The 17,293-nt window shown below is 36.1% G+C and overlaps 1 protein-coding gene across 1 annotated transcript in view; it reads left to right on the top strand.

Annotated features, from left to right (window-relative positions):
- The window catches only part of LOC144973555 (uncharacterized), a 49,884-nt gene that overhangs the window by 13,756 nt on the left and 18,835 nt on the right, over positions 1 to 17,293 (top strand). Inside the window, exons 13-20 of the mRNA XM_078916120.1 lie at positions 268 to 411; positions 1,979 to 2,075; positions 3,150 to 3,938; positions 4,708 to 4,794; positions 6,211 to 6,272; positions 7,223 to 7,320; positions 8,550 to 8,696; positions 16,232 to 16,324. Of these exons, the coding sequence (XP_078772246.1) occupies positions 268 to 411; positions 1,979 to 2,075; positions 3,150 to 3,938; positions 4,708 to 4,794; positions 6,211 to 6,272; positions 7,223 to 7,320; positions 8,550 to 8,696; positions 16,232 to 16,324 (1,517 nt within the window). The remainder of the gene's footprint in view (positions 1 to 267; positions 412 to 1,978; positions 2,076 to 3,149; positions 3,939 to 4,707; positions 4,795 to 6,210; positions 6,273 to 7,222; positions 7,321 to 8,549; positions 8,697 to 16,231; positions 16,325 to 17,293) is intronic.

Here is a 17,293-nt window from a genome sequence, read left to right as displayed (position 1 = left end):
ATCTTATATAATGTTCAATACAATGTGTATGTAACGAATTTAAAATGAAATGAATATGTTTATGTTGTATATATCATACACGTAAAAGAAAGAGAGGGAGAGAGAGAAAATAAGTACGAGTGAAATATCTGTTCAATGTTATAGTTATCATATAACGTTATGACAAGTGTAACTAAATGACAAATTGCCATAAATATGGACAATAAAAGGTCTATTATTATTATTATTATTATAATCATATACCTTAATCTTTATTTTCACTCTTAGCGGATGGAGAAGATCTCCAGCCAGCCCGGTCAGTCTTTGACAGTCTTCTAGGTCGAGGTCCTAACAAAGCGTCGTCCTTGTTGGATCAACCCAAGCCCAAGAAGGAGTTTGTCCTGGACAGCAAATACAGTAGTTCTGCTGCAGGTACAACTTTGGCTTCTTTATTTATAAGGATTGTTTTCTTTAATCTTTTTATTTTTTTTATTTTGGTCATTTCCTCTCTCTCTCTGTCTCTCTCTCTCTCTCTCTCTCTCTCTCTCTCTCCCCTTTTTGTCTTCTCGTCTCTCTCTCTTCTCTCTCTCTCCTTCTCTTTCTCTCTCTTCCTCTCTCTGCTCTCTCTCCTCTCTCTCTCTATTCTCTCTCTTTCTCTCTCTCTGTCTCTCTCTCTCTCTCTCTCTGTCTCTCTCTGTCTCTCTCTCTGTCTCTCTCTCTCTCTCTATCTTCTCTCTCTCTCTCTCTTCTCTCTCTCTCTCTCTCTCTCTCTCTCTCTGTCTCTCTCTCTCTCTCTCTCTCTCTCTTCTTCTCTCTCTTCTCTCTCTTCTCTCTCTCTCTGTCTCTCTCTTCTCTCTCTCTCTCTCTCTCCCCTTCTCTTCTTCTCTCTCTCTCTCTCTCTCTCTCTGTCTCTCTCTCTCTCTGTCTCTCTCTGTCTCTCTCTCTGTCTCTCTCTTCTCTCTATTTCTCTCTCTCTCTCTCTCTCTCTGTCCTCTCTCTCTCTCTCTCTCTGTCTCTCTCTGTCTCTCTCTCTCTCTATTTCTCTCTCTCTCTCTCTCTGTCTCTCTCTCTCTCTCTCTCTCTGTCTCTCTCTCTGTCTCTCTCTCTCTCTATTTCTCTCTCTCTCTCTCTCTGTCTCTCTCTCTCTCTCTCTCTGTCTCTCTCTCTGTCTCTCTCTCTCTTTCTCTCTCTCTCTCTGTCTCTCTCTCTCTCTTCTCTCTCTCTCTCCTCTGTCTCTCTCTCTTCTCTCTCTCTCTCTATTTCTCTCTCTCTTTCTCTCTGTTCTCTCTCTCTCTCTCTCTCTCTCTCTCTCTCTCTCTCGTCCTCCTCGTCTCTCCTCTGTCTCTCTCTCTCTCTCTCTCTCTCTCTCTCTCTCTCTCTCTCTGATCAGGCATTCATTGTGCACTTGCAGGTCCCTAGACCAAAAAAAAGGGAGGAGAGTTGGGCGTATTGTCAGCAGCCACACTCTGTTTAATAATGCAAAGCTAAAGAAACTTAAACAGAACATAATATTGTTGATGTTTGAATTATTAAAAAATACAAATAACTCAATTCTGATATTTGGTGCAAAATTGATGAAAATTGCTACCGCATGTCCCCTTAATATTTGCAACTCTATTTTAACAACAGCAACATTTGATATGTAGGACGGGACATGACGCCTGTTAGGCGATATTACAATTTTTCGGACAAAGACAACACTGTTAACGGCCAGGTACTCATTTTACACTGAGTACGGTGAGAGAAAATGAGTGAAGAGCCTTTTCCAAGGGCTCAACTATGCACCAACCGAGGCTCCAACCCAGGACCTTCCAGCCCGAAAGCGAGTGTCATACCACTAGACCACATAGCCGCACAATTTTCAAATCGTACACTTTCTCTCCAAATCACATTATTTTTGCCAAGCAATCTTACACTTTTTTTTTGTACTGAAATTGGCAGCCCTGAATCGTACATCTCTTGTTATTGTTTATTTTGATAATTGTTTTATACGTTTCAGGAAGCCTCGAGGGGAAGGAGGAAGAAGATTTTCAATTTGGAAGTTATCAACCATCAGCGGCCTCAGGGTCAAGGCCAAATTCACGCCGTTCTGTCCGGTAAGATTCTAGAGATTGAAAATAGAGGATGTTTTTTACATTAATACATGTCATTTTTTGGTTAAGAATAAAACACATGGAGATTTTTCAAAAATACCTATTTTGCTTTCTCATTTTAGAGGTTAAAACAGAAGTCAGAAATATTTATTCTTTTTTTTTTTGTCCTTGAATCTTATCCGACAGACATTATAAACATGCATTTTTGGTATTTTTCAATATGCTCAGAATGTATTATTTTGCATTAAATTTTCTCCATCGTCATCTATATATCTGTATTTATATCTTATTTAAGCTGATCAACACATCCGAACCATGTAATACTGTTGATGTGTATCTATGCTGTTTTTCCAATTTTAAGAAGAAAAATATCTTAAGATTTTGATTTAGAGGCTGTTTTTATTCTCACCAATGATTATTCACATTTTATATTACCCAATACGTCATATGACTAGAAAAATATGGATACTGATCAGGTTGTTCTTTTAGGGGAATGGTCAGAATGAATCCAATCTTTCTGGGTGGAGTTCCCTACCTCCACAGTGGGCAGGGAGGTACTTACCGTGTCTTCTATCCCCTTACATCTGTTTTCCAACTTGCTCTCTGTCTTTGTCTTGGTGTGGGATTGCTCGGTTTTGTCCCGACCCTGGCCGGAGTCCGTCCTTGACTGGGAGGGAAACAGTCAAATGCATAGTTATTGTTTTTGGAGATGATATTTTTTTCCTTGTAAATCATCTCTCTGTTATGTATTATTATTTTTATTTTGAATGTATGATGTAAGCATTTGAGTGTGTTCCTCTTTGTTGGATTTTGTGCTTGTGTCTGGATGAGACTTGTAGGTGATTTCAAACTAAGTGCATTGGTGGTATGCTCTTGGAATCTACATCTGATCCCTATTTGTCCCCAGTTCCCCTACGTCTTACTTTTACTTGGGTGCTTTAATTGTAATTCTATAACTTTTTACTATCCCATTTTCTACCTTTTTACTGGCGCTGATATGACCTTAATGTGTTGCAAGCGCCGTAAAACCCTGAAAAACAAACAAACAAAACAATCCAATCTTTATCATTATTCCAGGTTCCAAGATGACGATGACATCTTTGGCCTGGATCACCAGTCACCTCGTGCCAAATCGCCAGGAAATAAGGGGAGACCATCAGCAGCATCTGATATGAGCTGGCTGGAAATGGCATCAGGAAAGCCCGCACCATCCTCCAATGTGGCAGCAGCAACAAATTCCACTCTTGCCACTGGTGCTGCAGCAAAACCCCCAACTCCCCCAGCAAAATCAGAGCCGGCTACCGCATCATCAACATCTCACACTGTCAAACCAGACAGCCCCAAAAAAACAGTCACCACACCAACTGCTCCCACAAAAACTCCAAGTCCTCGAGCATGGTTAGGCCTTGGGGATTCTGACTCGGATGAAGATGAACTCTTCAAGCCTAGGAAATCAGCGTCTCGTAGCGCTGCCTTACCTCAAAGTCCAGCTACCTCATTGCAGACACCGTCTCCAAGACTGCCTCCTAAAAAAGCAGGAAAGAAAGAAGCATCCGGTTCACCAAAGATGGCTGCATCACCAAAACTTTCTTCTTCCGCTGCTGGTAAAAAAGATGATGAGGAGGATGAGGATGATGACTGGCTGGCCAGGGCGAAGAGCAGACGTCAGCAACAGATGATGAAGAAGGAAGAGTCTGAGGTGTCAGCAGACGCCTTGAGCAGTAAGACGGGGATGGATCAGTCTCGTGCCGGGGGAGTTGCAGGGGGAGTCGGAGTGGGTGGAGGGATGGGGATGATGATGATGAATGATGGAGGGACAGGAGAATTTGACCCCACCAGTCTCAGGGTTGACCTCTCTTCGTTACAGTAAGTATTCAACCTTTTTTTACTTCTTCTTTATTTGATTTCTACATTGAGAGGTGAATGTTGTGCCATTTTGTAATCATTTTTAAAAAAAAAATTATTTTTTAAAAAAATAATAGTAATTGCTATCCATATCATCATTCTCCCTACTCTCTTTCACTCTCCACTGGCTCCTCCTCGTATTTCCCCTCCTCTTCTTCAGCCATCATCACCTTCATTATCATTATCAATTTCATCATCATCATCATCATCATCCCTTTTGTCATTCTTGCTTTTGTTATCCTCTTTATTGTTGTCATCAACATCATCATCATCAACATCACCCTCCCTTTTTTTCTTTTTAAATGCTAGATTAGTTGTTAAATTGTTTCTCCTGTATTTGTTGCCGTGGCTTATCTTGAAAGGAAAGAGAACGTTTTCATTCTCAAGTCAATCAAATGATATTTTTTAGATAGAAGATTAAATCAGCTATTTCAATCTTCATTTCAGCATGGATTCACCTCTTGTCAGTCGTAGATCTGTATCTGTATGGTTGGCGCTGAAGAAACCAATGGTCTGGTTGTATTTCAGCGGCGTCCTCATTGGGCGCGGGCCCATGTCAGTCAGGCCTTGAAATTGTTTAGGGGTGGTGCCATGATGACCAGTTCATCCAGCCCATTCCACTCCAGTCGTAGATTTTTCTTAGCATCAGGCCAGTCAGAGATGCCTTTTACACGTGACTTATCTTGAAAGATAGAAGATTTTAAATCAGCTATTTCACCCTTCATTTCAGCATGGATTCACCTCTAGTCAGTCGTAGATCTGTCTTAGCATCAGGCCAGTCAGAGATGCCTTTTACACATGGAGCGGTCGGCTCAGGGTTAGTGATTGTGAATGAAAATAATTGATGGAAAAAAAAAAGGATTATTATCTAGATCTAAAGTATTGATCACCGCCACGTTACTGATATGACAATGGATTTTAAAAACTGATAAGTTTTGTTCAAATTTGCTTAATTGCAGTCGAATGACCTCATGTGATAACCTTTCTTTATTGTGCGGCTATGTGGTCTAGTGGTATGACACTCGCTTTCGGATCGGAAGGTCCTGGGTTCAAGCCTCGCGCTCGGCGCATAGTTGAGTCCTTGGAAAAGGCTCTTTACTCACATTCTCTCACTGTACTCAGGTGTAAAATGAGTACCTGGCCGTTAACAGCGTTGTCTTTGTCCGAAAAATTATAATATCGCCTAACAGGTGTCATGTCCCGTCCTACATAAATGTTGCTGTTGTCCAGGGACCCCTTGTAAAGTGCTTTGAGCACATTTAGTGGATATTGCGCTATATAAAGCTCAATTTTATTTATTTTTATTGTATTTTTTTTTTTTTACCTTTGTTTATCATATATAAATAGCAATGTGAAATTAAAGGTAAGCTTCAATTTAATATACGAAAACAGATAAATGGACGTTTCAGGTTTCCCCTTTATCAACAAAACAGGATGAATGAAACTACAGATGAATGAGATAATGTGGTAGTGGCGTTGTTAAGATGAATAACAAAAACATTAATGGGCAGGAAATAGTATGCTACTTTGTGAGGAAGCACAAATTAATAAAGAGCAATAGAAGTTTATAAAATGTGCGTCATTAATTAAGTGAAAAGAGGGGAGGCGCGGAGGAACTGTGTAATGCAGTATAGAAAGTGAAATAAAATAAAGTGTGGACTATTGTTGGAAAATAAATACAATGGAATTGGAAATAAATAAAAAAATATAAGGGATGTAGGTATTAGTATAATCATCAGTGGCAGGAGCATCAGCAGAAGCAACAGTAGTACTTTTAGTAGTAGTAGTCGTCGTCGTCGTAGTAATAATAATAATAATAATAAGAAGAAGAAGAAGAATATTAATAATAATAATAATAATGAAATTTATTTATATTGTGCCCGATCCTCTATACAATAAAGCTCTAGGCGCATAACAATAACTTCAATCCATTCAAATTCAAAGAGGGGAGGCAGGGAGTAACTGTGATGCAGTATAGAAAGTGAATATGACCGTAGTAGTAGTAGTAGTGGTGGAGGTGGTACTTAAACGTCCATTTTATCTGTTTTTGTAAATTAAATTGAAGCTTATATTCAATTTCACATTGTTGATTATTTCTTTGAGCTTCGAGCTGCACCATTTACATTTTATCACGTATATTACTCGATATTATGTAAAGCATATATTTATTTATTTCATCTTAAAGAAGATATTACTAACTTTATAATTTTTCATCTTTTTTTTGCCTCTTCAGAACAATGGCCACCGATTCGCCAAGAACTGCTCTGTCTAAAGTCATCAATCCAAATGTGGCAGGTAGGGGAAAAAAATGATGTGAAGAAGAGCTAAGCTTCAATAAATAAGTGCTGATGGTTTTCCTCGGATCCGCGAAAATCTGCGATTTTGGAGTCCAGAGGAGAAATTTCCTCCTTTTAAAAATTACATTTTCTCGAAACAATGTGCTAGCAATGAAAGAGTTGATGTGTGGTGGAACACACAGGTGCAGTTTCCCACTCTCCAGAAGTTAGCTAGAGTATCAATGATAGTCTATCATCTCAAATGCTCTAAAAGTGGGGTTTAGTGTAGTAGAAATGGGGCTTAAAGGCAATCGTTCAACATTTTCCTACTTTTTCACTTTTTGTAACCATCAACACTGATAAATAACATAAGACTGATGATTGTGTTTTCGGTTTCCCCTGTACCCTAATTAATAAAGTTGTATCATTCTGCCACTGGCATTTTTAAAAAAAGAAGACAAAATGCTAAATGGCAATTGTCTAGCTCTTAGTAAAAATAAATACTGAAGAAATGTACTTATTGTTATTATTACTATTATTATTGTTATTATTATTGTTATTATTATTATGATTATTATTATTATTATTATTATTATTATTATTATTATTATTATTATTATTATTATTATTATTATTATTATTATTATTAATATGATTATTATTATTGTTATTATTATTGTTATTATTATTATTATTATTAATATTATTATTATTATTATTATTATTATTATTATTATTAAATTATTATTATTATTATTATTATTATATTATTATTATTATTATTATATTATTATATTATTATTATTATTATTATTATTATATTATTATTATTATTTTATTTATTATTATTATATCATATTATATTATCTATCATTATAATTTCATCATATAAGATTTAATGTCTCACAGAATAGGATTTAAATGTTCCCTAGATTATGCTATGTATTTATTTTACTTTTCACCTTTCAGGTCCCGGTACATTCACATCCCCACAGAGTTCCCACTTGCCTACCCCAGCATCGGATGGAAGACTCAAAATGATTCCTTCTCCATCTCCTCATGGCAGAGTAAGTTCATACATTTGTCCACAGGTTCTTCTTCTTCTTCAAGTACCAAGTCTGTGCCAGACATCGGTGACCATGGTACGCCATTCATCTCTTTGATCAGATAACCTCAGAAAACTAATATTACTCTTCTCTTTTTTTGTCACCCAGCTGTTCAAACTATTCAAATATGTTTTTCTTGGTCTACCTTTACTCTTTTTACCTTCTATCTTTTCTGTGAGAGCAAGATGTTCAATACATTTATGTCAATTTAGGTGCCCTAAAAATTGCATTTGTCTTTTTCTTATTGTACGAATTAATAACCTTTTAGTTTCAGCTTGCTCTAATACTTCTTCATTTGTTTTCTTCTCTGTCCATGAGATTCTTAACATCCTTCTAAGAAACCACATTTCTGCTGCCTCCAGTTTCTTTCTAATGTCTTCTGTAATTGTCCAGCTTTCGCAGTCATATAATAATACTGACCATACATAGGCCTTCAAAACCCGATGTCCACAGGTTACAAAACATAAAATGCACAACATCAAAAAAAGAAATTTAAAAATTGAGCTTTATATAGCGTAATATGTTTCAGACAAACAAATAATAAAAGTATGTTCTATATTAGTGTATATAAATATTCTAGCCACTTCAAAAGATTTATTGTAGTCTTGATAAGTTGTTTCAATGGAGACCACAAGCGGAATCAATTAATCGGAAAGCCGTTTCATGGGATCAATTTCTGCATAAATTAGGATTAAGTGACTTGCACTGTATACAGATATTTTGTGCGTTGTTTGTGGCAGGTGTGGTCTGCTGTGCAGATAAATGTAGAAAAAACATTATTTAATAATAATAATAATAATAATAATAATAATAATAATAATAATAATAATAATGTTGATAATAATAATAATAATAATAATAATAATAATAATAATAATAATAATAATAATAATCTTTATTGTCCAAATAGGCAATTATTGTTAGGTTACAGCTCTTGTAATAGGCGAAAAAGGTAATTAAAATAGTGGTAATAATGATGATAATAATACTGATAGTAATAATGATAATAATAATAAAATAATATAATAATAATAATAATAATAATGATAATCATCATCATCATCATCATCATCATCATAATAATAATCATAATGATAATAGTAATAATAATAATAATAATAAGAAGAAGAAGAAGAAGAAGAAGAAATCCAATGGTGATGTGAAAGAGTGAATTCATCTTACCATTTCAGGTTCCAAATGACAAGAGTTCCATCCACCAGCAGCAGTACACACAAGTCCAAGAGGAGACTAAAGCACAGCTACTTCAGCAGCAACAACAACTACAACAGATGATGAATAATATACAGAACCAGTACAACAACATCAATTCAGCACAGGTTTGGCATTTTATCCCATCGTGTCACACTACGCTTGTAATTATTCAACCAATTGATAATGATGATAATATTTGGTGTCGAATTGCCACAACTGTAACAAATTGAAAACGAAATGAATATGTTTATGTTGTGTATATCGCACACGTGAAAGAAAGAGAGAGAGGGGGAGAGAGAGAGAGAGAGAGTGTGTGTGTGTCAATTTAAACGCTTCAAGCAATACATGATACCAACAGTGAGAATTTTTGAGAAGAAAAAAAACAAAACAAAAATAAAACGATGCAACGGTAACCAATAGACAATTAAGAAAACTGGAGATTGATAAGTTGTCAGTATTTATCTTTTTTGTCTCATGAATGTTGATTTGTCCATGGTCGTTGATGAAAATGGAATTGATAATGATACTAACAATAATGATGATGATAATAATAATAATAGTAATGAAAATAATAGTAATAATGACAACAACAATAATAATATTATTAATAATAATAATAATAATAATAATAATATAATAATCATAATAACAATAATACTTACTTACTACTTAATCCTCTTCGGGCCTTGAGGCACATAGGGCATCCACCAGACATCTCCATTTTTTGCGATCGGCTGCTTTTGCGGTGGCTGTATTCCAGGACAGGCCTGCTTCCTTTAATTCTTTCTCCATGGTCCTTCGCCAGGTTTCTTTGGGTCTTCCCCGCTTTCTCTTCCCATCTGCTGTCCAGTACAAGGCTGTCTTGGGAAGTGACCCTTTTTCCATTCTGGCCACATGACCCAGCCAACGCCATCTTTTCTTTTTATTTGGCTATCAATGCTAGTGCAGTCAGCTTTCTTTAATAGATCCACTGTTCTTATTTTTGTAGGCCAAAATAAATTAAAAATTCTTTTTAAACACTTGTTCTGAAAGGCTTCTTGTTTCTGTATTAAGGAGGATGTCATTTCCAGCTTTCACTTCCATAAAGCAGTACACTTAAAACATTGCTCTTGTATATTTTCAGCTTTGTCTTTCTCATTATTTGCTTTGATTTCAAAAAGTTTTTCAGCATGCCGAAAGCCTGATTTGCCTTTTGAATTCTGTGCTTGATATCGTGTTCTGCGTTTCCGTCGTCTGTTATTTTGGATCCGAGGTAGGAGAACTCTGTTACCTCTTCAATTATATGTTCATCTATCCTAATTTCACTGTCATGTTTTGGATTCACCCTAATGTACACAGTCTTATCGAAATTTATTTTCAGTCCAATTTTCGAGGCGTTCTTGTGTAGTACGTTTAGTTTCTCTGAGGCGTCTCTGTGTGTACTGGAAACTAACGCGATATCATCTGCGTAGTCTATATCTTCCAGAAAGGATGTCAGTGTCCAGCGAATGCCTCTCTTCTTACCATCAATTGTATTTTTCATGAGCCAGTCTAGAGCCAGGATAAACAGAAGCGGGGAGAGTATGCAGCCTTGTTTTACACCAGTTGTTACATTAAAGCTGTCTGTTAAATTGTTACCACAGATCACTTGGCATTTGTAGTTGCTGTACATTGCTTTGATTAGGTTGACTATCTTCATCGGTATACCATAATGGCGGAGTATTTTCCACAGGGACTCTCTGTGTAAGCTGTCAAAGGCTTTTTCAAAATCGACAAAAATGGTGTAGAGGGGGCTGTTCCATTCAATGCTTTGCTCCAGGATTTGTCTCAGGGTAAATATGTGGTCACTACATGACTTCACTTTTCTGAACCCTGCCTGCTCTTTTCTAAGAATGTTTTCAATGTGAGGTGAGATTCTTTTCAGAAGGATTCTATTAAAAATTTTGCTCGTTACGGACAGGAGTGTGATTCCACGCCAGTTAGCACAATTTCCTAGGTCTCCTTTCTTGGCTATTTTATGGATGATGCCTTTCTGCCAATCCTCTGGTATTTCCTCCTTTTCCCAAATGTTGGTGAACAATTTACTGAGAATTTTGGACATTTCTTGCGAGTTCACTTTAAGCATTTCCGCACTGATTTTGTCAATACCTGGGGCCTTGCCATTTTTTTGTTGTTGTATTGCCTCGTGCACCTCATGCTCAGTGATTGGACCAAGATTAACCTCTACGTCCATTTCTGCTTCTGGGATATCTGTGTAAGAAGATGGGTCTGGTCTGTTCAGAAGGTTTGCGAAATATTCTCTCCATCTTTCAATTTTCTCCTTTTCGTCTGTGATGACACTACCATCTTGGGATTTTAATGGTTTCTCTTGACCATAACTTCTGTTTCCCGAGAGCTTTTTTGTGATTTTTTATAGTGTGTGTGTGTCTTGTCTTACAGCTGCATTTTCTGCTTCAGTTGCTAAATTTTCTGCAAAATCTCTTTTGTCTTTCCTTGTGGATTTTTTCACTTCTTTATCCTTCAATGAGTATTCACTGGATAGCCTTTCTTTCAGTCGGGGGGATTTAGCGTTCAGGAGATTTAGTTTGATTGATTTTCTTTGGCTAATGAGCTCCCATGACCTTGCTGATATCCAATTCTCTGTATTGGATTTATTTTGTCCTAAGTGTTCAGTGGCACTTTCCTGCATGACGTGGTTGAAATCTTGGATTGTCATGTTTGTAATATCTTGTATTGCACTTTCCAGCATTTAAAAAATACGCCATACATAGGCCCCTTTAAAAACCCCATTCCCAGGTTACAAAACATAAAAAGAAAACTCAAAAAAAAAAAATTTAAATTGAGCTTATAAGGTAATATGTTTCAGACAAAAAAAAAATAAAAGTATGTTCTATATTAGTGTATATAAATATTCTAGCCACTTCAAAAGATTTATTGTAGTCTTGATAAGTTGTTTCAATGGAGACCACAAGCGGAATCAATTAATCGGAAAGCCGTTTCATGGGATCAATTTCTGCATAAATTAGGATTAAGTGACTTGCACTGTATACAGATATTTTGTGCGTTGTTTGTGGCAGGTGTGGTCTGCTGTGCAGATAAATGTAGAAAAAACATTATTTAATAATAATAATAATAATAATAATAATAATAATAATAATAATAATAATAATGTTGATAATATAATATAATAATAATAATAATAATAATAATAATAATAATAATAATAATCTTTATTGTCCAAATAGGCAATTATTGTTAGGTTACAGCTCTTGTAATAGGCGAAAAAGGTAATTAAAATAGTGGTAATAATGATGATAATAATACTGATAGTAATAATGATAATAATAATAAAATAATATAATAATAATAATAATAATAATGATAATCATCATCATCATCATCATCATCATCATAATAATAATCATAATGATAATAGTAATAATAATAATAATAATAAGAAGAAGAAGAAGAAGAAGAAGAAATCCAATGGTGATGTGAAAGAGTGAATTCATCTTACCATTTCAGGTTCCAAATGACAAGAGTTCCATCCACCAGCAGCAGTACACACAAGTCCAAGAGGAGACTAAAGCACAGCTACTTCAGCAGCAACAACAACTACAACAGATGATGAATAATATACAGAACCAGTACAACAACATCAATTCAGCACAGGTTTGGCATTTTATCCCATCGTGTCACACTACGCTTGTAATTATTCAACCAATTGATAATGATGATAATATTTGGTGTCGAATTGCCACAACTGTAACAAATTGAAAACGAAATGAATATGTTTATGTTGTGTATATCGCACACGTGAAAGAAAGAGAGAGAGGGGGAGAGAGAGAGAGAGAGGTGTGTGTGTCAATTTAAACGCTTCAAACAATACATGATACCAACAGTGAGAATTTTTGAGAAGAAAAAAAACAAAACAAAAATAAAACGATGCAACGGTAACCAATAGACAATTAAGAAAACTGGAGATTGATAAGTTGTCAGTATTTATCTTTTTTGTCTCATGAATGTTGATTTGTCCATGGTCGTTGATGAAAATGGAATTGATAATGATACTAACAATAATGATGATGATAATAATAATAATAGTAATGAAAATAATAGTAATAATGACAACAACAATAATAATATTATTAATAATAATAATAATAATAATAATAATAATAATCATAATAACAATAATACTTACTTACTACTTAATCCTCTTCGGGCCTTGAGGCACATAGGGCATCCACCAGACATCTCCATTTTTTGCGATCGGCTGCTTTTGCGGTGGCTGTATTCCAGGACAGGCCTGCTTCCTTTAATTCTTTCTCCATGGTCCTTCGCCAGGTTTCTTTGGGTCTTCCCCGCTTTCTCTTCCCATCTGCTGTCCAGTACAAGGCTGTCTTGGGAAGTGACCCTTTTTCCATTCTGGCCACATGACCCAGCCAACGCCATCTTTTCTTTTTATTTGGCTATCAATGCTAGTGCAGTCAGCTTTCTTTAATAGATCCACTGTTCTTATTTTTGTAGGCCAAAATAAATTAAAAATTCTTTTTAAACACTTGTTCTGAAAGGCTTCTTGTTTCTGTATTAAGGAGGATGTCATTTCCAGCTTTCACTTCCATAAAGCAGTACACTTAAAACATTGCTCTTGTATATTTTCAGCTTTGTCTTTCTCATTATTTGCTTTGATTTCAAAAAGTTTTTCAGCATGCCGAAAGCCTGATTTGCCTTTTGAATTCTGTGCTTGATATCGTGTTCTGCGTTTCCGTCGTCTGTTATTTTGGATCCGAGGTAGGAGAACTCTGTTACCTCTTCAATTATATGTTCATCTATCCTAATTTCACTGTCATGTTTTGGATTCACCCTAATGTACACAGTCTTATCGAAATTTATTTTCAGTCCAATTTTCGAGGCGTTCTTGTGTAGTACGTTTAGTTTCTCTGAGGCGTCTCTGTGTGTACTGGAAACTAACGCGATATCATCTGCGTAGTCTATATCTTCCAGAAAGGATGTCAGTGTCCAGCGAATGCCTCTCTTCTTACCATCAATTGTATTTTTCATGAGCCAGTCTAGAGCCAGGATAAACAGAAGCGGGGAGAGTATGCAGCCTTGTTTTACACCAGTTGTTACATTAAAGCTGTCTGTTAAATTGTTACCACAGATCACTTGGCATTTGTAGTTGCTGTACATTGCTTTGATTAGGTTGACTATCTTCATCGGTATACCATAATGGCGGAGTATTTTCCACAGGGACTCTCTGTGTAAGCTGTCAAAGGCTTTTTCAAAATCGACAAAAATGGTGTAGAGGGGGCTGTTCCATTCAATGCTTTGCTCCAGGATTTGTCTCAGGGTAAATATGTGGTCACTACATGACTTCACTTTTCTGAACCCTGCCTGCTCTTTTCTAAGAATGTTTTCAATGTGAGGTGAGATTCTTTTCAGAAGGATTCTATTAAAAATTTTGCTCGTTACGGACAGGAGTGTGATTCCACGCCAGTTAGCACAATTTCCTAGGTCTCCTTTCTTGGCTATTTTATGGATGATGCCTTTCTGCCAATCCTCTGGTATTTCCTCCTTTTCCCAAATGTTGGTGAACAATTTACTGAGAATTTTGGACATTTCTTGCGAGTTCACTTTAAGCATTTCCGCACTGATTTTGTCAATACCTGGGGCCTTGCCATTTTTTTGTTGTTGTATTGCCTCGTGCACCTCATGCTCAGTGATTGGACCAAGATTAACCTCTACGTCCATTTCTGCTTCTGGGATATCTGTGTAAGAAGATGGGTCTGGTCTGTTCAGAAGGTTTGCGAAATATTCTCTCCATCTTTCAATTTTCTCCTTTTCGTCTGTGATGACACTACCATCTTGGGATTTTAATGGTTTCTCTTGACCATAACTTCTGTTTCCCGAGAGCTTTTTTGTGATTTTTTATAGTGTGTGTGTGTCTTGTCTTACAGCTGCATTTTCTGCTTCAGTTGCTAAATTTTCTGCAAAATCTCTTTTGTCTTTCCTTGTGGATTTTTTCACTTCTTTATCCTTCAATGAGTATTCACTGGATAGCCTTTCTTTCAGTCGGGGGGATTTAGCGTTCAGGAGATTTAGTTTGATTGATTTTCTTTGGCTAATGAGCTCCCATGACCTTGCTGATATCCAATTCTCTGTATTGGATTTATTTTGTCCTAAGTGTTCAGTGGCACTTTCCTGCATGACGTGGTTGAAATCTTGGATTGTCATGTTTGTAATATCTTGTATTGCACTGAATTTGTTTCTTACTGAGATATTGAAATTGTTTTGGATATCTGGGATTTTCAATTTATCTGTGTTGAAACGTTTCTCCTTCTGTTTTGCTATTTTTGTTTTCATCAATTTAGTAGAGATTTTGGCTGTGACAAGATGGTGGTCACTTCCAATGTCTGCCAATCGTCTGACTCTGACATCGTTTAAGCTGCTCTTCCATTTTCTGTTGATAATTATATGGTCTATCTGACTTTCTGTTTTCCCATCTGGTGATTTCCATGTCAATTTGTGGATGTTTTTGTGTGGGAAGAAAGTTCCACCAATAATTAAGTTGTGTTCTTCACAAAATTCTGCCAGTCTGCTTCCATTGTTGTTCATTACTCCTATGCCCTCCTTTCCAACCGACTGATTTGTTTGTGTATTGCCAACTCTAGCATTAAGGTCTCCGATGATCATGAGCATATCATGTCTTGGAATGTTTTCAACGGCCATTCTTAGAATATCGTAAAATTCTTCTTTGTTTTCTTCATCTGAATCCTCTGTAGGTGCGTAGCATGTGAGGATTGATAGCTTGGTGTATTTTGAGTTGTGTCTTGTGTATAAAAGTCTTTCACTTATCGGTTTCCATTCCAATAGTGACTTGTTGTTTTGCCTGGCTATCAAGAGGGCAACACCTTCTCTGTGTTGGTCATCCTTTCGTCCTGACCAAATGATCAGGTCGCCATTTGAGAGTTGGCACTTCCCAGCTCCTGTCCATCTTGCCTCTGATATGCCTAGCAAATCGATCTTGTAGTTCAACATCTCGCGCTGGGCTTGTGCCAGTTTTCCTGTTTGATATAGAGTCCTAACATTCCAGCACGAGACATTGAGCTTGCGTTTTGGTGACAACAGATCTGCAGTCTGGTCGGGGGCGTCCTTTCGGCTTTGACCTCCTACCGTCATGAAGCCAGTATTCTGGTCCGCTTCTCTGCTGCTGCCGGTTGTGGATTTATGTCTGGTTTCTGTTTCTGTAACAGTTTGCTTTTTATGAGGTGGGTTGTTAACCCTACGCTCAACCCCCATTCCTGGAGGGCCGGTGGATTACTCTTCGTCTGATCTCTCTCCTTTTTTCTCTTATTAGAGGTCCGAGGTTCGAGATACGCAAGCCCTCCAACCACGACAAGGTGATAATCCGTCGGGAGAGATAACAATAATAATAACAGTAATAATAATAATAACAATAATAATAATAATAATAATAATAACAATAATATAAATAATAATAATGATTATTATAATAATAATAATAATAATAATAATAATAATAATAATAATAATAATAATAATCTTAAGACAAATCCAAGCTACAAAAGTCGTGTTATGTCTACATATCATATTATTCCTTCACATTCTTTTATTGCTAATTTTTTTTATTTTATTTTCTGCTCACCACCGACCACAGATGCCTTCCTCAGTGTCCAACATTCCCTCTTACAATCAGATGAGTGCCAGCCTGGAATTGCTGCCAGAATCTCTTCCCGAAGCCCAGGCAAAGGTGGGTTAACCCTCTCCTTACCAGCTATTTTTAGAATTTTCCCCAAAAATTCACACCCACCCTACACAAAAATAGACTTTTCTTACTCAAACAAAAAAGTAACAAGTACATTTTACACAGAATATTGTTCAGCAAAATGAGCTCTACAAGACAGTGTTTAGTATTTATAGCTGTAATCAAAGCATTTCTTTACATGTTGTGATGTACAAGAGACATCAGAATGAGAAAATTGTCAGTTGCATCGTAACGAATGTGACGATTTTCCTATAGGTGGTAAAGAGAGGGTTAAAGACCTTCAAGAGTACAAGTTTTAATACTTTTTGCGTAATGTAAATGTTGCTGCTCGAAGCAGCTCGAAGAAATAAATAATAATGTGAAATTGAATATTAGCCTCAATTTAATTGCAAAAACAGATCAAATGAACGTTTCGGGTTTCCTCTTTATCAAACAGGATGAATGTTAACACCACAGATGAATGAGATGATGTGGTAGAGGCGTTGTTAAGATGAATAAACAAAACATTTTATTTATTCATCTTAACTATCAATCATCCTGTTTTGTTGATAAAGGGGAAACCTGAAACGTTCATTTGATCTGCTTTTGTTATTAAATTGAAGCTTACATTCAATTTCACATTATTATTTATTACTTTTTGCGTAGAGTATTTGATTAACACATGTATATTCGATTCACTTCTCTTCAACATTTGTTGCATCACCACCCATTCACCCACCCACGAATTAAATTTGTCTGTAAAAAAAGTAAATTCAAAAAGAACAATTCAAACATATCTCAAATAATGAAATGAAACACACAAAAAAAAAGGGGGGGGGAAGGATGAACAAACATCCTCAACGGATTATTTCTGAATTGTATCCTACTTTTGAAATTGTGTATGTATTATTTTCTTATTTTTCATTAAGATTGCGCTGTGATATATTTTGAATTTGATTTTAGATAATATAGGAC

The sequence above is a fragment of the Berghia stephanieae genome, chromosome 5 (assembly GCF_034508935.2).
Source record: "Berghia stephanieae isolate SIO BIC M18660-M18661 chromosome 5, UCSD_Bste_1.3, whole genome shotgun sequence".
NCBI lineage: Eukaryota > Metazoa > Mollusca > Gastropoda > Nudibranchia > Aeolidiidae > Berghia > Berghia stephanieae.
Note: the sequence above shows the minus strand (reverse complement) of the source record. Positions and strands in the feature narration are given on the sequence as shown.